The 22089-nt window shown below is 36.7% G+C and overlaps 4 protein-coding genes and 1 long non-coding RNA gene across 5 annotated transcripts in view; 2 read left to right on the forward strand and 3 right to left on the reverse strand.

The window, feature by feature from the left end:
* Positions 1 to 6051, forward strand: ASA1 (anthranilate synthase alpha subunit 1). Its single transcript, XM_059600821.2, has 11 exons — positions 1 to 270; positions 1042 to 1226; positions 1308 to 1497; positions 2870 to 3021; positions 3415 to 3530; positions 3614 to 3860; positions 3970 to 4026; positions 4240 to 4392; positions 4999 to 5079; positions 5190 to 5276; positions 5548 to 6051. Exons 1-11 carry the CDS (start codon positions 96 to 98, stop codon positions 5869 to 5871), a joined length of 1767 nt encoding a protein of 588 aa, XP_059456804.1. The 5' UTR covers positions 1 to 95; the 3' UTR covers positions 5872 to 6051.
* A 1272-nt stretch (positions 6052 to 7323) lies between these two features.
* Positions 7324 to 8201, reverse strand: LOC132186031 (small ribosomal subunit protein bTHXc). The gene is made up of 3 exons (XM_059599803.2): positions 7943 to 8201; positions 7781 to 7845; positions 7324 to 7593 (listed from the first exon to the last, which is right to left on the reverse strand). Exons 1-3 carry the CDS (start codon positions 8085 to 8087, stop codon positions 7501 to 7503), a joined length of 303 nt encoding a protein of 100 aa, XP_059455786.2. The 5' UTR covers positions 8088 to 8201; the 3' UTR covers positions 7324 to 7500.
* A 2401-nt stretch (positions 8202 to 10602) lies between these two features.
* On the reverse strand, positions 10603 to 11338 carry LOC132188784 (Pleckstrin homology (PH) domain superfamily protein). The gene has a single exon (XM_059603322.2). It carries the CDS (start codon positions 11236 to 11238, stop codon positions 10807 to 10809), a length of 432 nt encoding a protein of 143 aa, XP_059459305.1. The 5' UTR covers positions 11239 to 11338; the 3' UTR covers positions 10603 to 10806.
* Positions 11339 to 12388: 1050 nt separating this feature from the next.
* LOC132188785 (uncharacterized) overlaps positions 12389 to 22089 on the forward strand; it is a 44729-nt gene continuing 35028 nt past the window's right edge. Inside the window, exon 1 of the long non-coding RNA XR_009440915.2 lies at positions 12389 to 12654. This is a non-coding gene — a long non-coding RNA (uncharacterized LOC132188785). The remainder of the gene's footprint in view (positions 12655 to 22089) is intronic.
* On the reverse strand, positions 16500 to 21848 carry LOC132188124 (putative receptor-like protein kinase At3g47110). Its single transcript, XM_088517374.1, is given in 3 exon segments — positions 16500 to 17096; positions 17098 to 17567; positions 18431 to 21848. Coding segments are annotated over 3 exon segments (3198 nt in total). The 5' UTR covers positions 21129 to 21848; the 3' UTR covers positions 16500 to 17066.

Here is a 22089-nt window from a genome sequence, read left to right on the forward strand (position 1 = left end):
CATTCGTTGGGTTCTCTATTAGTTCGTCAGTTAAGAGTGAGGGAAGCAAAGGCACAAAGCTACAGCGTATTCACTCGTCGGTTTCGGTTCTTTGAATGAGCTCAGCGAAGATGCAAAGCATAGGCGTTTCCCACCGCTTGGTCCCGTCGAGCTACCGCCGGTCTCCGGTGCCGGTCATCGGCATTGCCAGTGGAAGAAGCTCAAGCTCGTCGGTTGGGTTCGCCCGCACAGTGAAATGCTGCTCTCTGACAAGCTCCTCCTCGTCTTTAGGTAAAATGGCGCACTTTCGGGTGTGTTCTTTAAACTGTGTTTGGTTGCCGAGATAAAAAAAAGAAAATAACAGAAAAGGCCAAAATTATTGGTCGTAAGGTTTTTGTTAATTATGGAGTGAAAGAACTTTTGTTTTGGAAAAGGGAAAAGACTGTTAGAAGCAAGCGGGTTAACTAACATAGGAATTCATAATCTTTCTAGATTTTCTTTTACGCCATTTTCGTGGCAATTGAACTAACTTTGGGTTCAAAGTGATTGTGCTTTTCTTTATCTATATTTGATTGGAATTTATGTTTAGCTTCCGTTTGGCTGCCGAGAGAACGTGGGAAAGGACAGACGAAATTTGACTGGTTCTAATTTTAGATTCCGAATGTTGCGGATTTAATTGATGGAAGAAGGTTAACATTTTATGTTACAAAGCTTCACAAATTGTAACGAAAAAAGAACATTAAGAATTTTTCCTTTTAATATTCTTGTCTGGCTGGCACATTTTCTCAGTAACCAAATAGAGGTCTAAGAAAAAATATCGGAAAAAACTTTCTTAAAGCGACACTATCTTAATTCGTCTTGTTTTTAATAATTTATTACTAGTGCTTAGCCGCAAGAGAACTGTTTAACATTAACACGTTTGATGGACCGGCGGTTTTGGTTTTGCTAAATCACATTTTATTAAAGTTCGTGAAAGCGATTTATCAACAACAAAAAAAAAAAAGTTTGTGAAAGCGACCGAATTTGCGAATCAAATTTTATGTAATAATTTTGTTATTTCAGTTGATAATGGGACCCAATTTGCCGAAGCTTCTAGAAGATCAAATCTTGTTCCGCTTTACCGGACCATATTCTCCGACCAGCTTACTCCGGTTCTAGCTTATCGGTGCTTAGTTAAAGAAGACGACCGAGATGCTCCGAGCTTTCTTTTTGAGTCGGTGGAACCCCATCCTATTGTTTCGAGCGTTGTAAGTGTGCTTTTCTTGGTTTTGAATTTTTGAATCTCTATGATCATGTTTTACAATTAAGTGCTGCGTTGATTATTTTAGGGGCGTTATAGTGTAGTTGGAGCTCAGCCAACGATGGAAATTGTGGCAAAAGAACATAAGGTCACAACAATGGACCATGAAGAAGGGCGTTTAACTGAGGAGGTTGTTGAAGATCCAATGGAGATTCCTAGAAGAATCTCAGAGGATTGGAAACCTCAACTTATTGATGAACTTCCGAATACATTTTGTGGTAAGATAATTTTGTTGATAATTTATGCTCCATTATATTGATAATTTATGCCCCATTATACCCAACTTATCGATGAATTTTGAAATGCATTTGTGGTGAGAGAACTTTGTTGATGGCTTGTTTTCCATAAACAAATGGTGTTAGGTATGACTGGATCACAACTTCATGAGTTGTTAAGATTTTGTGGAGCCATGTGTTTGAATTTTTATTTTTTATATTCATATAGTTAAAAAAAGAAAGGTAAACTTATTCTAACAGTTTCCTCAACATCCCACTTGAATTAGACAAAGAAGTATGATTAGGTATATATAAAGAAAGTGTAACGAAGTTTCCATTATCATTGACTGTTAACAAAGTCCGGTTTTGGAGTTATCGGCACTGGCAATCGTTTGGGATTGGTCAAAAGAAAGAAAATGCTAAGAATCTCAATAATCGGTTGGAACGGCAGATTTTTAGATTCTTTCGCAATATATGTTTGTTGTTTCCTCATTATGGTGCTGAACCTTGTCTTTGGTACGATCCCTCATGGTAATACGACAATGACGTGTCATACGACAAACAATTGATTCAATAATGATGGAATAAGTGACTTTTTCCTTTTACGTAAGTATTCGACACATATCATTAAAAGTGTAAGGATTCTATGAATGTGGCAAATGATTTAAAATCCTTTAGCAGTATCAAGGGTGCTGTGGACATTAATATTTGTGTTGTCAAATCTGAAAAGGGATCTATGATCAAGTAGCCATGTAATCATTGTGTACATTTGAATTTATGGGAAACCTTAATTTCAATTGAGTTTTCTCAGTTGGACCAATTGGTTAAACACAGAAGATGTGGGGATCATGCATACATTCTGTAACACCCCCTTTTCAAAAAAGGAAACTTTTCTTTGTTAAAACAAGCCCTAATTGCATGCCAACTCCTCTCTATTTTGTAGGAGTTGTTTCCTGACTTATTTCAAAACTAACATAGGTTTAGTTTTACAAGGAAACTTAAACCTAATCTGTTGCCAGCTTGTAACCACAATTGATTTTCAGTTTATGGGATTCTTGTATCTTTATGTTTTTTATTCAAGTGATGCATAATATCGTATCCCTACTGGAAGAGGGTGTTACACATTCAAGGATGCACCATATGTGTGTAAAAGATAAATGAATGTAGAAGTTTTGTGCATATTTCAATTAAGATTTTCTCTTGGCATGCTCATCATATTACAAACTGGCAAACCTATGGTAGGTTTCATCTCATAATAAAAATCTTGTAATGGGATTTACTTGGTTTTCTGTCACTGGAAGTAAACTATCATTGTTGTTTTCCTCTTTCTACTTTTGGCAAACCTTGCTTAGTGGTGAATTGCTGTCTTAAACAGGTGGCTGGGTAGGTTATTTCTCATATGATACACTTCGCTATGTGGAGAAGAAAAAGTTGCCATTCTCTAAGGCACCAAAGGATGATAGAAACCTTCCTGACATACATCTTGGCCTCTATGATGACGTGATTGTTTTTGATCATGTGGAGAAGGTACTCTTTTTTTCTTGCATTAATAATGTGCACCTCTTTTAGATGATAACCATTATATGTTTTGATGTTCGTGTGTGTAACATTTTTCTAAGTAACACTTGAATTCTCTGAGTAATTATTCTTCAGTCTCCATTTAAAGGTTCAAAAACTACCTTTTGTCCCTTTGTAATGCTCAGAGGTGTTGCGGACAAGGCAATCAATATAGATATACACATATACTCTTCCCCAAGATTTCGCTAATAATAAATTGCAACATTTTTTATGTCTATATTAAAATACTAATTGCCATCTGTGATGGCCTTTCTCTGAAGTTGGTTGGTAATTACTTTCCTTCCACCTATGTGTGATTGACCTTCTTAATTAAAGGCTTCTTGGTCTTCTGTTTGTATTTAGAAAGCATATGTGATTCACTGGGTGAGGTTAGATCGGTACTCCTCTATTGAGAATGCTTATAAAGACGGAGTGAAACGCTTGGAAGTATTAGTATCCAGAGTTCAAAATATTGAACCGTGAGTAACTATTGCTCTTTTTATGAAAATACTGGATCTTGTAACACTTTTTACAATTCTTTTATTTGATTGTCTATTTTTAGCCCAAAGCTTGCTCCGGGTTCTGTGAAATTAGATACTCGCCATTTTGGTCCTTCATTAAAGAAGTCAACCATGACCAGTGAAGAATACAAGAATGCCGTACTACAGGCCAAAGAACATATTATGGCAGGAGATATCTTCCAGGTCGTATTAAGTCAACGTTTTGAACGCCGAACATTTGCTGACCCATTTGAAGTTTATAGAGCATTGAGAATTGTGAACCCAAGTCCATATATGACTTACTTGCAAGTTTGTATCTCTTGAACTTGTTTTAATTGCAGTACCCTGGTTTTATGAGTTTTCTATGTTGTTATGAACTTGCATTTCTGATTTATTCTTTCCAAATGTTCTTAATCAGGCTAGAGGATGTATTCTGGTTGCTTCCAGTCCGGAAATTCTTACGCGTGCAAGGAAGGTATAATTACGACTCTAATTATTTCTAAATTCATTGATTTGAAATCCTTAAACAAAAAGACATGCTCATTGCTTAGCTGAATATGATTTTTCTACCAATAAATTTAAGCAAGTTTGTGGATACATGTGAGATTTTATGTATGTAGAATTTATTGTTCTTATTCTCTGAATATTTACAAACAAGGATATCCATCTTTACAATGCTTATGAACAGAATAAGATTACCAATCGGCCATTGGCTGGCACTGTGAGAAGAGGGAAGACAAGGCAAGAAGATCAGATGTTGGAAGCTCAGCTGCTAAGTGATGAAAAGCAATGTGCAGAACATGTCATGCTCGTTGATTTGGGTCGAAATGATGTTGGGAAGGTGTCTTTTAAATCTTATCATTTCTAATTATGCAGATGCTTCATGCCACACTTCAAGCTCTTAGGCTCATAGTAGCTCATTTATGTTGGCTGGATTATTAATTTACTAATTATAGAGGCTATCTTTCTTATCATGTTGTGTGTTTTTTTTTTTTTCCCTTCGTCACCAGAATAGCCATTAAATAGTAAGGCAGGTATATCATTCATCAATTGTAGCCATCCTGTCACTTAATAATAGTGATTTACCTGTTTAGTCTCTTTACTTTTGGAAAACTTGTTATTCGGACACTTAGTGTTTCAGTTCCTCATATTGTGTCCAGAAGAATCTCCTAGGTTAGGTATATGTGCCTTTGTCAATTTAAAAGAAAAGATAGAGACTGGAGAGACTGGCTTTTGTCAATTTAAAAGAAAACATAAAAACTGAAGCTTCCTTGGTGCCTGTTGTTGTAGTGCCGGTTTCTTTTTGAAACCCTTGATTGTGGATCATGAAAGTTGTTTGATTTTCCATAAACAAAACTTCTCTTTTATGTTTTGCTACAAAGGGTATGACTTTTGTTCTAGATGTTAGCTGCATAAAACTTGTCCTGTAACATGATTCTTGATGTAGGTCTCAAAATATGGTTCTGTGAAGGTGGAAAAGCTTATGAATGTGGAACGGTATTCCCATGTGATGCACATAAGTTCCACGGTGAGAATCCATGCTTTATGTCTATTGTTGGTTGAAATTGTAAAATGAGATGCTTCTATTTCTTCTAGAGAATGATTGTCTGCAAGATCATGCTGATTTATCTTATGCAGGTTACCGGAGAGTTGCAAGATCATCTCACTTGCTGGGATGCCCTGCGTGCTGCGTTGCCTGTCGGAACTGTTAGTGGAGCACCTAAGGTTTATAGTTTTTTTTCCTTGTTTCCCTTCTTTTCATTTACCTATTCCCTGCATATTTGGTTCTAAATCTATGACAGTGCTGCCAAAACAATGTGGGCTAGCTGCTCTTAAAGATAGTTCATCATTATTTTCAGATTTGATTTCTATTTTCACATTCTGAATGTGTATAAGCTATCTACAATCACCATTGCCAAGTTTCTAGAATTGCAGTCTCTGATCAAGGTATATTCTTTCCCTCTTTCTTCTGTTTGTCATGGATGATTGGATTCAGGTCAGGGCCATGGAAATAATCGATGATTTGGAAGTAACTCGGCGAGGGCCATACAGCGGCGGATTCGGAAGCGTCTCTTTTTCTGGAGACATGGACATTGCATTAGCTCTCAGGACAATTGTGTTCCCCACAGGAACCCGATATGACACCATGTATTCATACAAGGATGCAACCAAGCGCCAGGAATGGGTTGCTAACCTTCAAACTGGTGCTGGTATTGTGGCTGACAGCAACCCTGATGACGAGCAACAGGAATGTCAGAACAAGGCTGCCGGTCTCGCCCGCGCCATTGACTTGGCTGAATCGGCTTTTGTTGACAAATGATGTCGGGCTTTACCAACCGATGAAATGGAAGTTAAATGGTGACCCAAGAATAAGAAATCTCAACCTCCTTTATGTCGACAGTTGCTTGGGTTGAAGAGAGGAAAATATGTAAGAGAAATTAGACTACTTTTATAGCAATATATAATAAAACCTTCACAGAGTTCAAATTATGTCTTAAGTTGTTGAGCATCCCATTTTACGGTTTAGATTTTGTTTTGTTATATTTTACAATATACGTAGTGCCACTTCATTATAAAATTTTTAAATGATTTATTAACTTATACACCATCAAATTTTTAAAAAATTAATAATAGATCATTAAATGATTTTTTTTTTTAATTTTTAATTTTTATTTTTAATTTCACTTGAAATTGAAAGGATTCTAATCGTTACATTATCTTTAAAACTTTTGTGCGCTCATGTGAGATAGGGAATTTGATTCGTCTTTTAATAAGAAAAAGTAAAAAAGATAAAATAAAATTGGGGCAAGGTTTTTTAGATTGTTATTATTTTTACAATGAGACGTAATAAATAAGAGAAAAATAATAGTTCGAATTTTAAAAATTTTCACTTTAGAGTTACCTTAAAAAATATGAAGAATCCAATCTAATAATTTGGTGAAGCCCTAAAAATAGGGTTGGCCATATGTTTATTACCAACATGAAAAGGGGCAGTTCTAAAATCATATAAATACTGTAGCCCTTATAGATACACATGTATATGTATGTGTATCTTCTCTTTAATCCTTGGGTAGACTCAGTGATAGCCTTTTCTACTAATAAATACCGAAGGATTTATGAAAAACAATAAATTGCTCCTAGTTGTGAAGCATCGGAGTCGACGAGCCTAACATATTTGAATCCAATTAAGTTTAAATAATTATGATAGCGAGAGTCAGGTTGTTGGAAACAACTTGCTCAGCAAGTACAATGTCATGAATAAAAACAGGGATAATCTTCCGTCCAAACTTACTCCAAAGATTGATGAATAATTGTCTTCACTGATGAGCTGTCATGTTTCCTTCCCTTTTGACGCGCTCCACATACCATAATTTAAGACATTTTAACACCTTTGCATCACTAATTAACTTTCCATATCGACTCCAACAATATCCTTCCTTTTGCAAGGCATATACTAATTCCAGTGCACATGTTAAAGTCCTAAATCTCTATTGAGCTCCACTACATTCTATGCTGCAAAAGCTATAATTATTCTTGGGTCAATTATATTCTATGCTCTCATCCTTATTTTTTGTAATAATCCGCCATTGACTCCTTTATACATCTTACTAATTGGGAAAGATGAGTAAGATCTCTTCCAAAAACTACTGTGCTTCTACGGATCCAAATTCTTCTTCCTATGTGTTTAGGAAATAATCTTCTTCGCTAGAATATTTCTGAATTTTTCTATTACAATCAGCCCAAATATCGTTGGATGAAAAGAAAAGGAAAATAAGTCATCTAAAAGAAAAAGACATTTTAATAGACAGTTGCTTTGATTTGGAAATTAAAAATCCATAGAAGGAATGGTGTGAGCGTTAGAAGCAATTCCAGGATAAAAAAAATTACACGAAAATGAAAAACTGGGCTGAGCAACGTTGGTTAGAAAAGGAGGACCCATCTTCACGACCTAATCATCATCGAACCGATCTTTCTTAGGCTGCGACGGAGGCACCGGAGGCTTCGGTGGACCCCTCCCCTTCTTCTTGTCCCGTGGCCTCGCCTGTTGATAAAGAATTAAAACCCAAAATCCTCAATTCAAACAGTGTTTCATATTCGGTTATTCCCCAAAACAATTTATGAGTTTCACAGTTATGTTTTCTATGCTTTTACCGGTCTTTCTGAGCAACCAAACAGAGGACAAAAATCTTCATTTAGAAAAAAGAAAATCATTAATTGAAGAAACTCACATTTCCAAAGGAGTGCGCAAAGCGCTTGCCTTTGGCTGTCTTTCTGTCACCTCTGCCACAGTAAACTGAAACCAAACAAATCAAGAAATTAGGACACAAAATGAAAATAAAAAAAGAAACAAATTACATATGCATATATGTATTTATACTCGATACACGTACTTAGTGGTGGCGTTGGCTTGGTTGCAGAGAGCGAAATAGAATTGGGGCATTTGGATTTTGGAAGAGAAAGGGTTTCTGACTCAGACAACGATAAATTGGGGGCCAGAGATGGAATTGGAAGTGATCCCAGAAGCAGAGACGCCATGAAAGAATTCAAAGGGACATGCGGAGAATTATTATAAGCGGCTAAACCCTCCGAAAAGACGTCGTCGTTTCACTCATACTACATGGACGTAAGGTTCTTGAAAGTTGTTCGTTTTTCTTAACCGACAGCAAGTTTCAGTTATTTACTACATAGGCTAAACTCAATCATCGTACTTACTAATAAGTATTTTCATATTTTTATTATTCGGTGTAAGCAAAAAATCCAAGCCAAAGCAAAATATTTTTCAGTAAAAGGAAAACTAACTAAAATATGCCTTTCCCCATTTTCTTTGCTTGAAAATTCAGTTTAGAACCGGATTTGTTGAGATTAGAACTCTCATCCCATGTTATTATAGGACACATGTCCAATTTGAACGGGTCTAATTCCAACTAAAACCAAACCTTTTTGCCTAAGCAACACACACACACACACACACACACACACACACACACATATATATATATATATATATTTTTTTTTTTCGTGTCATTTATGCAGGATTAGTGCCGCCACGGTTTCTAAGAAAAGTTATTGATTGATTTTGTGCTTTGAGGAAGATACGGGGCATGCAATCATCGCATTCTTATCAAACGAAATAGTGGATTAGCAATGCCACTTGGACATAGTGAAATCACATTGTGGTATGTAGCATTTTTCTAACTTTCAAGATGCAACTTGCAAGTGAATGTAGCTTTCTTCGATCATCCAATCCAAACGTCTTCTTGTTGTCCAAGGCAGTTGATAAAAAAAATTCTTCCGTCAAGAACTTCTAATAGATACCCATCCGGTAGAACTCGCAGAACTATTTGGATTAGGCTAAACTTATTTGGAAATAAAGTAATTCTCTTTGGGATGGTATACGTCTATCCTCCACGTAAATAACAATTATGGCTGCTGGTAATCAATAAACAGTACCATTCTTCTGAAACCTTTAGTAGCAAAGCTCATAAAAGTTTGTAAGTTTAGCCCCATCCCTGTGACTCACCCGCAGGCGGGGGAAGGAAGTGGTCGCAGGGTGGGAGAGTCCCCATCGACCCACCCTCAGAGGGTGGGCATGTCACCAAGGAACTCCATCTGGTAAGAAATATGCTTTTCTTGGTGTTATGATTTGCAGAAACAGATCAAGGAGAATCCCAAACAAAGCTATTGCCACATAAGTTAGATTAGAACTTTATCAGAAGCTATCGTATGTTATAAGGTACTTGAAAGTATTTAGTTAATGTTTTTCATGCAAAAGTTGTTACTGCTATCATGGTATTCCCAAACATTTCAAAAATGGCAAATATAAATAACCTTTACTTGAACAGCGGGAGCATGAAGCCTTCTGAAGAGATCAGAAGGCTGAAGATCTCCTTCATATTCCCCCTGTTGAATGCATTTGCTCTCGCTCTCAAGCTACCATGCTGGTATGCAAAGCAAAAACACATGTATGATATCACCAACCATGGATGCTCTAGTAGCTCTTAGTGTAATGCATCTTCATGCATGTGCTAATAACTGATAAATCTTGAAGGTTTAAATACCATCACTCCAAATTCAAGTTCAATGTGGTTTGGTTGCCTTCTCAATCTTAAAATAGATCGACAAGTGATGACGCGAACCAAGAGAGCTAGTAACAAGCAAGGCAATTGAATAAATATGGTATCAGACTGATACATAATCTACTGATGTATAAAATAAACCTCCCAATTCCAACCCAACACCAAGAAAATTCAAACTGAAGTTTTTGTTACTAAATCTATAGGTTTCAAGTGGGCACACCTTAGAAATGGAAGAACAAGTTTCCTACAGTTAAGCAAACAAAAAAACTTAGTAAACTCATCAACCAGCTTGATTTATCTGATTCTTTTGGTTGAAAGAAGGTATTAGAACTGCCAATTGAACCCATGTCTCCTTCTAAAACTAACCCACTATTAAGGAGATCAAACAACCTAGAAAGAGGGCATTAAGTGATGAAGAAGACAAGGAGAATCATCAATGACTGAAAGAGGATGACATATTCAGAGATGCCACATTGTTCCGTGCAGAAGTCCTGATCCTTTCAATAAGAAAGCTCATTTCCTCACCTTCAAGATATTCAATTGAATAAATATTGCATAGAACGAATACCAGAACACAAATTACCTTGCTCCTTGCCTTACCTTCACAAGATAGTTCCCAATTTCCCTAGTCTCTGACTACTAGGAGAACTGGCTCTGCCCAAAACCAAAGTCACCCATCCTTTCAAACACTTAGGGCCTCATCTTCCTTGACTGCTTTTAGCACCGTCCCAAATCTTCTCCCATCTTCGCAAAATTCAGCTATTCTCTTTATTCTTATATATAAAAGTGTATCTGTTTATATGTATGCATGTATGTATACAGACAAGCATAATTCAGTTGGAGAAGTATATGGAAGTATGAATAAAGCTAATTCAAGCATGAAATAAGCCAAAAAAAGCATACTGAATTAACATAAACCCTAACAATTCGCAAAGAATCGAAAGATATAACCATGAATTCAACAAAATTGAACATCAAAAAAACAAAAAATTATTGCAATTGAAGATCTGATGACCGATCATTACCAAACAGAGAGCGTTTTCTTACAAAAGATCACACACACGAAACGATCCGAATCAATATACAAAAGCATAGACGGAGGCACCACAAAATCCACCAAATTATCCACGAGCGAAAGTACAAAGACCGAGCTCACCTAGTCCGTAGTCTGTTAAGTCTCACCGCTTGCTATCGTAATCGACGATCTCGGAGTCGGTAACAGACCTGGAGTGCTGCACTATGGACCGTCCGATGGAATTGATCCAGTCCTCCTTCTCCTTCTCTGAGTCGGCGATGAAGTACATGGTCTCGGCCCGGGTGGAGAGCTCGAAGGCGTACTGTTTGTTGAGGACGTCCTCGGCGCCCTTGACGGTGAGGCAGCTGGCCACTGGGATGACGCCACGTGGCGTAGAGACGCGGGTGACAGTGGATTCCTTGAACCAGAAGAGCTTGCCTTGCTTGAGCACGAACCAGCGGCGGCGCCACGTCTTGATGTACTCGCCTTGCTTCATCAGCCACCCGGTGCGCTCCGGGTTCGACCAGAACTCCACGCCGTCGTAGTTATTGGGCTTCTCCGCCTGGCCCGTCGCGGCCCGCCATAGGCTCGCCATTGGACTTTGGGGTTTCCGGGTTCGGGTTAAGAGCGTTGAATGATCGTTGGTGATATGGAAAGGAAATAAAGAGAGAGCTGTCGTGCCGGACAGAATTTTGGGATTTTTTTGTTGTCGTATTTTGCTTTATTTGCTTTTAGTTTTAGTTTTTATTTTGGATAAATTTATGAATGTACCCGTCAAACTTTGTATGTTTGTGAATATGCCCCTTAGTATATTTAACATGAGGTTATTAAAATCAAATCAAGATTATAAGGTTATGTTTTTTTAGGTATATATATGCTTGGTCTTTGAAATATAGTTCTCACTCTATTTCATATCTAAAACATAAAGAGCATGAATTTCATTCTTAATTTAACCATTCCATCTAAACTAATTACCATACTCTTTACAAAAATTGAGGACCTAACTTTTTTACAATTTTGGTCACACTATCAACTTCTATAATGATAATATTAGTTTGATGACAAAAGGACATTAACGAAATTCAAAACTTTTAAAATATAAGAATTAAATTGAAATCTATCATATATTTTAGAGATTAAAAATATAGTTTAGTGTAGAATTAAGGGATTTACTGATGATGTTTAATGGGAAAATGACAAATAGCAATTTTTTAAGTATTTTTTTTTTCTAATTACAATTATTAATTTAAGGATTGGTTTTCACTATTATATTATCTTACTTGTATGATAATCGTATAAAAATATATTAAATAATATTACTCACATAAAATATACAAAAATGATATAGATGCAATTATGTAATAACTAATATAACATACTATTTAATCATAACTTACCAATCATCGTAAGCAAGGTTTACACCCCAAATTTTGATCACGAAATGAAACAAATTTGTAACACCCAACATTTACATAAATGACCCATTATCAATATAAGCATCCGTCTTTAAGGAGTAGCCCAATTGACTATGAACCACACTTCATGAAATAGAGGTTACTAGTTCGAATCTCCCATCTCATTTCCTTGCGTGAATATGTAAAAGAAAAAAGAAGAAAAAAGAAAAAAAAAAAGAAAAAAAAAAAGCCCAACTCTGAGGAATCTTCTGGAATGTGGTAGGCCCAAAAGCCAATGGCTTTTGAATTGGCTTGGACACGTGGGATTCATTCAGCCTGCGGGAACCCTAATCTCACTTTCCCAAATATCACGGCCTTCGCCTCCTTTCACACACCATCTTCTTCCTTGAGTTCCTTCACACCCCTCTGCGCCTAACAAATGGATTGGGAGACCACGGTGCGCGAGTTGCGGCGGACCGGGGGAAGGATTGCCTGGTCCGCCTCAACTCGCGCATGATGGCCTTGCCTCTCTCTGTAGCCCGATTCACGACTACACCTGCTTTGATTTGTGGGGAGCAGAATAAGAATTCACATACCTGAATTCTTCAAGTTTGAAGGTAAGAAGTATTACTTTTGAATTACACTGACGTATGTGATTTGGGATTTTGCGTTTCAACTTTTAATTAATTTATTACGAATTGATGAACTGATCAAAGATATTAGGGATTTTGGTTCTTCTGAATGTTCTTTTGGGTCCAAATTCTTTCTCTGAGCTTAAGAATTGCTTGCACCATCAACATGTTTAAAACTAAATTTCCTTTATTGATGTTTGAGATGGGCTTGGGGCTTTGGCTGTTAACTTCGATTGGTGATTGATTAGTAAGAGTAATATTTCAGAACCTGATTTGTATGGATATGCCAAGCATTCACCCCCTATTTCTTAAGATAAGTTGTTTCCCATAAATTGCATTTACACTTTCTGTGGTTTCTATTGGCAACCCTTAGCTTTTATTTCTGTTTAATGCATTGTGATTCAACAATTGTATATTGTAAAAGTTCAGCGGAAAGGGTATCAGATTCCATGGATTTAGGTTTTGTTTGATTCGGCGGAAAACATCTCGACAGAAATTTTCCATAAGAAAACATTGATTACGGTAAAAACATTTCACACTGAAATAGTTAGAAGAAGAAAAAAACTTTAATTGTGTTCAGAAACCTACCTACCACGTGGTAGCCTTTAGTTTGTGGAATGAACATTAGTCAAATCTGCTCTGCTTCAAATGGTCCATTGATGGAGGCTAGAAAAGTCAGATTTTAATATGTCTTTTTAATTGAATATATTAAAAATTAAACATCTCAAAATTTATTCTCTATTCTGAGCTGGGTACTTCTCTATTACGTTCTCTGTTTTGGTACTGGAGTGGCGGGGCCCTTTGTACACCTCATGCCTCATGGGTTTGAAGTCTTAAACAGTAGCTTTTGTCATGGCTGACATCTCATTTTGATACGTGCTTTTTTATATGGGCGGAAAGAGAAAGCATTTAGAAATGTTAAATATTGGATCATGTCATGTCGGCATGGTTAGATAAAAATTAGATGCTTTTACAGTATTTAGTATTTCTTTTTCCTTTTGGTTTGCTGGCAACAACTTGCTGGCAACGTTGTTGGATGAAAGTTGTATACTTTTATAGAATCTGTGTATACTTGTATAGTGATTAGGGGAATGCGATCAAGAAGCCAAGAGAGCTAGCCTTCATGAATTCACTAAGCTTCTTTCCCTTGATTGCGACACTCACAGTCGACCTGGTCCTGGATTATAATAACCTTTTTTCACTTCAAATCATCCACTTATTTTCTCTTTGCTGCCGGCCCAAAAAGTAAAAAGAATAATAATAATAATAAAAAGAGCAACTTCTCTTTGCTGTTTTAAGTCCAATTGTGATTCATGGATAATCATTTATTCTTTCATTTTTACTTATAAAAAAAAAGTGATTCATGGATAATCATTTTGCAAACTTATTTTACATAGATGACAGTATGATTTTAATATTGATAGCTAGTATCTCTCTGGAGAGCATTGTGGTAGCTTTCATATGAATTCTTCAGATTAAAAAACAGTATCGGAGTGTTACAACTCTCCATGAAGCATCGTATCCTCTGATAGATCAAGAAAGCGACTCCTTGAAAAAAGAAAAAAAAAAAAAGAAGAAAAATCAAGAGGTTAGAAGTTAAATTACCTCTAAGTGGGAGTCCTTCAAACTTAGAGGGACACAACCAACAAGAACGTACTCCTCTCTCTATTCTTCTCTTCTCTCTCACTAGGTCTGGGGTGGTTAGAAAAATGCATAGGGAGGTTTAGGGTTTATCCTAAGCCTTCTTGTAGAGCTTCTCCTTGCTGGTATGGTCAAAAGAAATGGTTCCTTTTTTTGAAAAAAAGGTGTATGTGCAGAAACAAAAGTTCGTTGAAAACGTTGAACGTTCTTTGACAATCGTTCAAATCCAATTTCGAACGTCTCTTGACAACGATAGTTTGAATAACTTTCGATTGTCGTAGTGTTTTAAAATAATATTTAAAGGGTCCTTTTAAATAACTTTGAAAGACATTTTATTTATTAGGGAATTTGTAATATTAAAACATGCAAGAAATTGTATAGTAGGGCAATCTTCATTGTTCTATTATATTTCTATTCAAATAGTGGTGTTAATTATGTGGGACATTACACCTTCACTGTAGCTCATTTTAGAAAAATAATTTCAGAATTGAGCTTGGAAGGTACAGATCTATTGATAAGTAGAAGGAACGTCGCCAATAGCTGCCACATGCGCCTCCACGCATTGCTCAAAGTTTTTAATTGTGCAGCCATGTGCCGCCACAGTCTCTCAATTGGCCCATTGATTGTGCCATTTGACAGGTCCGACGATGAAGACTCTAGAGCTGCCGAGAACAACTCCATCGAGAGTCCCACGTGCCGCCACACGCTTGGATTTTTTTTTGTTCAGCCATGCACCGCCACAGTTGGCCAATCACTTCGGTGGTTGTGCCATTCGACAGATCTCTCGGCAGCCATTCTAGTACTGCCATGAATCGCCACCTTGAACCTCACATGCTTAGCTTCAAGGTTATGCTGCTGTTGTTTTTTTTTTTTTTTTTATTAAAAGGCCAGGAAGGGGCGATCAGTGTAATTTTTTCCCTTGAGCGTGAGTATCGGGGTTCTCACCCGCTGTGGAATGTTCAATTTGAGTCATAACTACTGTTTGAGAAGGCGAATCGTGCACCCACACTTCTATTGAACTCCCATAACGTTTTCTTACGTGCCTCACAAATGCATGCGCACCGCTTTCTCCATGTACTAAATGTGTCATGTGGCTCACACTTTTTACATGTTACATGTGTTCCACACATCTCTTGGCCCAATTTGTCAACCCGATCCAAACTGATTCAATCCAATTTGGCCCAACATTCGACTCGGTCCAACGGGGGTCCAAGCCAATGACCCAATCTTCAACCTAGTCTAGCGGGTCACTGTATTCAATCAATTCCATGGGTTTTGGGCCACACCGACCCATTCAAACAATCCACAAGTTTTGGGCCAAACCAGCCCATTCATACAGTCCACACCCAGTGTCCTTCAACCTCCTCAGACCCAATCCACTGGCCCAGCCAACGGCCGCGCCGCTGCTAACCATTGCAGCGGCGCGGGTCCAACGGGGGTCCAAGCCAATGACCCAATCTTCAACCTAGTCTAGCGGGTTCGGGCCAAACCAGCTCACTGTATTCAATCAATTCCATGGGTTTTGGGCCACACCGACCCATTCAAACAATCCACAAGTTTTGGGCCAAACCAGCCCATTCATATAGTCCACACCCAGTGTCCTTCAACCTCCTCAGACCCAATCCACTGGCCCAGCCAACGGCCGCGCCGCTGCTAACCATTGCCGTCCCTTTGGCGTCTTCTGGTAGCCTATTACTAGCCTTCCACCTCCGTTGGCTCCTTCCACTGCATCCTGCCATCACCGGCCCTCCAACAATCACCTCTGGTAGCATCTCTAGCCACTTTTTGGCAGCCCTTCGACCACTTTCTGGCAGCCTTGTTCAGCCAACTCTAGTAGCTTTCTTCAGTGAAGAACAAAAAATCCAAAACCCTTTCTCTTCTAAACTCAAGTTTAGACGTTGAGTTTGAGAGGGGTGTTAGAAGATTTTATATTCTCCTTTATTCTTTTTCCTTATATGATTTATTCTCTTCCTTTTCTTATTCTCTTCCTTACTTGGTCTAAGTTTACTTATTCATTACTCTTAGTCTCTCTATAAATAGAGACTATTGAAGTATACTAAAGATATAGCTCATCACTCTCTATGTCTTTCTGCTTCCAGTCTCCCTCTTCTCTTTTTCATATTCTCATCATATATTTCTACAATAAGAATTAAATTGAAATATGTCTTATACTTTAAAGACCAAAAATATAGTTTAAAATAATAGCTCCTGACATTATTTTCATATATTTTGGTGCGTTACCTGCATATTCTTAAATACATGTTTGTAAGAAAAGAAGTCTTAAACATGTAGATCAAAATTTGGTTTGATTTATTCCAACAAAATACATACTCGCACAAACAGCCAAGCTAATGTTGGGCATTATGAAGGAGACTTTTCTGCAATCTGATCATTTCTTCACAAAGCTCTGTTTTCCTACAAAAGCAGAAGTTGAGTATATTTGCCATGTTGAAACGTTTAGAAAATTTCAGGATACAAGAAACAAAACAACTTTCGCTTTGAAAACAATATTAGAAAAAAAAGATTGAATTAACTAAGGTTACTTGTGAATTTAAATAAGGGGGAAATCCTTAGGCAAATGTTTTGATCCTTATAAGATCACTGGAAACTCTACTTGTGTTGGCAGGTCATCTACCTATGAAGGTCTTGTGCTTGTGGTTTTGAATGAATTATTTGGAAACTTTAGGTTTGAAATTTAAGGCTCAAATACAATACTTAGGACAGACTTTAGTCACTCCATGAATTGTTTATAATAGCTAAACTTTTAAATCAAAGTTTGTAGTACATTACCTTATTTGGTCCTTATACATGGATCCCAGCCTTCAGAAAGGCATTTTTTATTCGATGTAGTTCCTTAGTGACATCCCCTATATTCATTCTTTCTTTTGGTGATTCTAATGAGCAAGTAAGACTGATCTTGAAAACTGAAAGTAGGCACTTTTGCACATTAGAGTTCATCTGGCTGAGATTCTCAATAAAGATTCTTTCTTCTACTGCCTCAATATCATTGTGATTATTGTCGATGTAGTCATCTTCTTCTGTTACCACTGTTAATTCATTAACTTCTCTTTTGAAAAGATTTGGATCCACAATTTGCACAAGTTTCTCTGGCAATGCCGTTGTAACAAAGTTATGAAGGTTGAAACCATCTTTAAACATAGTGTCAGTTGGCCTCTTTCCAGTGAACATCTCCAGCACAAATATTCCATAGCTATAAACATCTCCTTGTGTTGATGCCTCACCACCCATTCCGTACTCTGCAATTCATATATTATATATGCACAATTAACATGATAATAATTTCTAATAGTTGTTTAATACGTAATTTAAAAGATTTGGAATTTAATATTTAGAAGTTACATATTTTATTCACTCTTAAAAAAAAAAAAGATGACAAATAATGTGTATTTTAAAATTAGGACTAGTGAATTTTTTTTGAGAAATTGGATAATAATTAAAGAGGCCAGTATGAGAATGAGATAAACATAAGTCTTTCCGTAGTGTTTACTTATTTGTTGGACAAGTTCTTCAAACATTTTCTGCTACAATAGCTTCAGTACAAATCTAAGTATTCTTTTTTTTATTGGGATTATTGGTGTGAATTATTCTTCTTTTTTACTGTTGGTCTCCTCTTGACCAACATTCATTTTCATATATATATTTTTTTGAATTTTCACTCGTTGTGCTTTAGATCTTAATCTCAATGTATTCTTATTTAACGATAGAGAAATGCAATTATTTTCACATATTTACGACTAATTCATGACTTGTTTAATAGTAGTTGTCAAAATCCATCTATATATGCAAGCCCTATTAATCTCTATCAAAGCATAAATCTCGTATGTGACCAATATTTCCGAGCAATAAATACAAAAGACCAGAGTTTTCTCTTCAGAAAAGTTGTTCCCACCATTTTTACAGTAGGGTTTACACGTTTTCCTTCTTTTTTGTATTAATTTGATATATCTAATTGACATGCTATCATAATAAGTATGGAGGGCCATAAGGAAATAAAGTCGAAAATATGAATATGTAGAGCATAGCAAAATGACAGTTGGTGACACTTTCCAACTCGATTCAAATTACGATTTAGAGGATTTACATCGAAGTTATTATATACCTGGAGCAGCATAGCCAATAGCGCCCTTTATTCCAACTGTGCTAGTTTGATTTTGAGAAACATCATTTGTTGGACTGAGAATCCTTGCCAAACCAAAATCACTTACTTTAGCAATCATGTCATCGTCAAGAAGAATATTGCTTGGCTTTAAATCACAATGAATGATTGGTGTTTCACAATGATCATGAAGATAATGTAGAGCATAGGCTATATCGATCGCAATATTTAATCTTTGGAGGAGGTTCAAATATCTTGGTGGACTTTCATTCTCTCTATTTAGGTGCAGCCACTTGTCTAAGTTTCCATTTGCCATAAATTCATAAACGAGAGCTTTGAATTCATTGCCGTTATAGTCCACACTGGAGCAACAAGTTACGATCTTAACGAGATTCCGATGCCGTATATTTCTTAAGGCATTGCATTCAGCCATAAAACTCTTGGAAGCTCCTTTCTGTTGAAGGTTTAATACTTTCACAGCAACCATCATTTTTTCCTGATCAAGAATTCCTTTATATACGGAGCCAAAACTACCGGATCCAATTAAACTGCTTGGAGAAAATCCTTCAGTCGTTTGATAGAGCTCCTTGTATGAAACATTTGAAAGTTGGTTGGTTTTTTGGATTGTAGAGGATGATTCTTTTTTTGATTTTCTCCTCCTATAAAGGACAAGAAATGATGAGAATATGATGAAACATAAAACCCCACTAACAACTATGATTGATAATTTGAATGCATGGGATTTTCCTTGCTTCATCACTTTGATATCGCATGTTTGTAGTTGCAGTTCTGGGATACCTCCACAAAGCTTTTTATTTCCTATCATTGATATTGCACTTGCATTTCGAAAGACTCCTTCAGTTGGTACTTCGCCCACCAAATTATTAAAAGAAAGATTCAAATATAGTAGAACAGAAACTTTCTGTAAATTTGTAGGAATTAATCCTGACAAATTGTTTCGTGAAAGATCTGCATATTGAAGGTCTTTCAAGGAAGCTAAAGATGGAGGTATGTTTCCTTGAAATGAATTACCCTAGAAGTAAAGGTTCTTCAAACTCAAGCAATCTCCAATGGTTCCAGGAATCTCACCAAACAAATTATTTTCAGAGACATCCAAATAATAAATGTTTTTCAAATTGCCTATTTCAATAGGTAGGATGCCCGCAAATAAGTTTTGTGACAAGTCGAGTGCTAGTAATTGGGAAGAAAGACTCGTTTTGGGTATGGCTCCGCTAAGATTATTTTTTGAAATATCTAAGATCTGCAAACTTTTGCAGTTTCCAAAACTTGATGGAATGCTTCCTTCCAATTTGTTCTGTGATAAGGAAAGTTCGACCAATTGAGTGAGGTTGCCTAAAGAAGATGGTATGCGTCCAGACAATCTATTTCCATAAAAATACAATCCTTGCAGCTTTTGTAACTTCCCAAGGTAAGAGGGAATGGTGCCTGTTAACAGATTTTTCCACATGTTGAGAAGACTTAAGTTGATGAGATTCTCAAATGCTGTAGGAATAATTCCAGATATTTGATTGTCTTGAATATAAAAAGCACTGAGTTGCTTAGACAAATTTCCTATAGAATCAGGTAAACTGCCTCCAAAATTGTTATAAGAAACATCTAGCTTTTCCAGTTTGGTGCAGTTTTCCAAAGATGTAAAGAAATCCAAGTCATTGGCTGAATTACCTCCAAGAGAATTTCTAGCAATAGCTATCCACCGGACATTTAGCAGGTTTCCTAGATCAGTTGGAACTTGTCCCATGAAATTGTTATAGGAGAGATCAACTATTTCAAGCCGAGAAACATTGGATAGTGAAACTGGGATTGGACCAGAGAATTCGTTCTTATAGATGTTCAAAATTTGGAGATTAGGGAGAGTGAGGCCTATATTGGCTGGAAGAGTGCCATTAAGTTGGTTATGTCCGACTTGCATGAACCTCAGAGTTGATATATTGTAAAGGGAAGAAGGGAACGTACCAAACAAATTGTTGTCCACAACTGCTAAGTAAACTAACCTTTGCAAACGACCTATTTCATCCGGAATATTTCCCACGAAATTATTAAATGCAAGCTGGAGTACTTCAAGTGTAGAAATATTCCCCAAAGAAGGTGGGATGCCTCCTGTCAAATTATTTTGAAGAATCTGAAATCTTACAAGCTTCAACAAAGAGCCCATCTCAATCGGAATATTCCCAGTAAGTTTATTATTTGAAAGTTGCATGAATCTGAGTTGAGGACAGTTGGTGAAGTTGCTTGGGATTTCCCCTATCAATGAATTATTGGTAAGATCGAGACGTTGCAGACGGAAGAGAAGAACGACTTGTTGTGGAATTTCGCCGTGTAAGAAGTTGTCTGAGAGGTTGAACACCATAAGAAAGCTGAGATTGCCAATGTGAGGTGATATGGATCCACTTAAGGAATTACCATGTAGGTCCAAGGCTGTAACTCTTTGATGCTTGCGGCCACATGTAATTCCCTGCCAGTTGCAGAAGTGGGTAGAGCCATTCCAAGAGGCGAAGAAGTTAAATGGGTCATTGGTTATCATTTCTTTGAATTTGAACAAAGAAAAACGATCAGTCTCGTTTGTTGGAGCCGCAGCTGCAAGAGTGGTAGGTTGGAAACAAAGTAGGCTTATAGAAAAGAGAAGAATGATACCAAGGTATGCAGTGCATAATACACGGAAGTTGCCGCTATGAAGCTTCATGGGAATGGCTGGAGAAGGGAAGCAGAGTATTTGTGAAGTATTGTGCGAGGTAGAGCAAGATACAGAGTATTAGGGTGTGAACTGTGAAGTTAGAATTTTTAAATACACAAATTCTGGAGTCCTTGACACACACTGGCGGCGGAGCCCACTGGCTGAGAAAGTCTTTTGGCAACAAAAGTCTTTGTCCGGCCCAACCCTGAAAGTCTCTTCCCATCTAACATAAATAGACCTCCAGCTTTGTTTTTTTGAAATGTCTTGTGGTATTGGGAATAAAAAGTTGCGGTGTAATAAAAACATTATTTTTTGTCCATAAAAGTTTTAGATCACTAGAGGTTAGAGGCTCATCAGTGGATAGGGTCACAGCAACTATATATAGGGCATATAGTCTCTTCCTATCCAGAACTTTTATAAGCAAAAAATATTTTTTTTATTGCACTATAAAATATCTCTAAAAAGTCTTATAATGTGAACAAGTATGTCTTATTAATGCCCATGAAATATATATATATATATATAGAGAGAGAGAGAGAGAGAGTGATTGCTTTACATCGTGACAATCTATGTAGCATGCCCTACGTTTATAATCCATTTATCTTTTGACTGTTTTTATTGCTGGTGAAATTACACTTACAATGTTCACCCAATCTTTTATGTTAAATATATTGTGAATATATTGTAGAGAGAGGAAGAAAGAGAGAAAAGAGAGTACAAAAGCTAATAATGGACTGCATTGTATTGATTTTTTTTTTTTATGTTATAATCTGATTACATAACTCTCTATTTATAGAGAGAGAAGAAGGAGTGGGCAAGAAACTCTAGACTAAATCCTAAAATATGTAAGGAAACATAATAAAATAAATAATATCAAATATTCTAACATTTTAATTTTGTTAATATATCTTACTAATCTATTATTGGAGTTGTAATGTCTCTCTTCTATCTTACTAAAATCTCGAGTGAT

This window comes from Corylus avellana, chromosome 6, assembly GCF_965113065.1.
Source record: "Corylus avellana chromosome 6, dhCorAvel1.hap1.2, whole genome shotgun sequence".
Lineage (NCBI taxonomy): Eukaryota > Viridiplantae > Streptophyta > Magnoliopsida > Fagales > Betulaceae > Corylus > Corylus avellana.

Coding starts and splice junctions, on each gene's coding strand:
- ASA1 (XM_059600821.2), top strand. CDS start 96: ATGAGCTCAGCGAAGATGCAAAGCATAGGCGTTTCCCACCGCTTGGTC. Junction 3,861..3,969: donor CATATATGACTTACTTGCAA/GTTTGTATCTCT, acceptor GTTCTTAATCAG/GCTAGAGGATGTATTCTGGT. Junction 4,027..4,239: donor TTCTTACGCGTGCAAGGAAG/GTATAATTACGA, acceptor GCTTATGAACAG/AATAAGATTACCAATCGGCC.
- LOC132186031 (XM_059599803.2), bottom strand. CDS start 8,087: ATGGCGTCTCTGCTTCTGGGATCACTTCCAATTCCATCTCTGGCCCCC. Junction 7,846..7,942: donor CAAGCCAACGCCACCACTAA/GTACGTGTATCG, acceptor GTTTGGTTTCAG/TTTACTGTGGCAGAGGTGAC. Junction 7,594..7,780: donor TTGCGCACTCCTTTGGAAAT/GTGAGTTTCTTC, acceptor CTTTATCAACAG/GCGAGGCCACGGGACAAGAA.
- LOC132188784 (XM_059603322.2), bottom strand. CDS start 11,238: ATGGCGAGCCTATGGCGGGCCGCGACGGGCCAGGCGGAGAAGCCCAAT.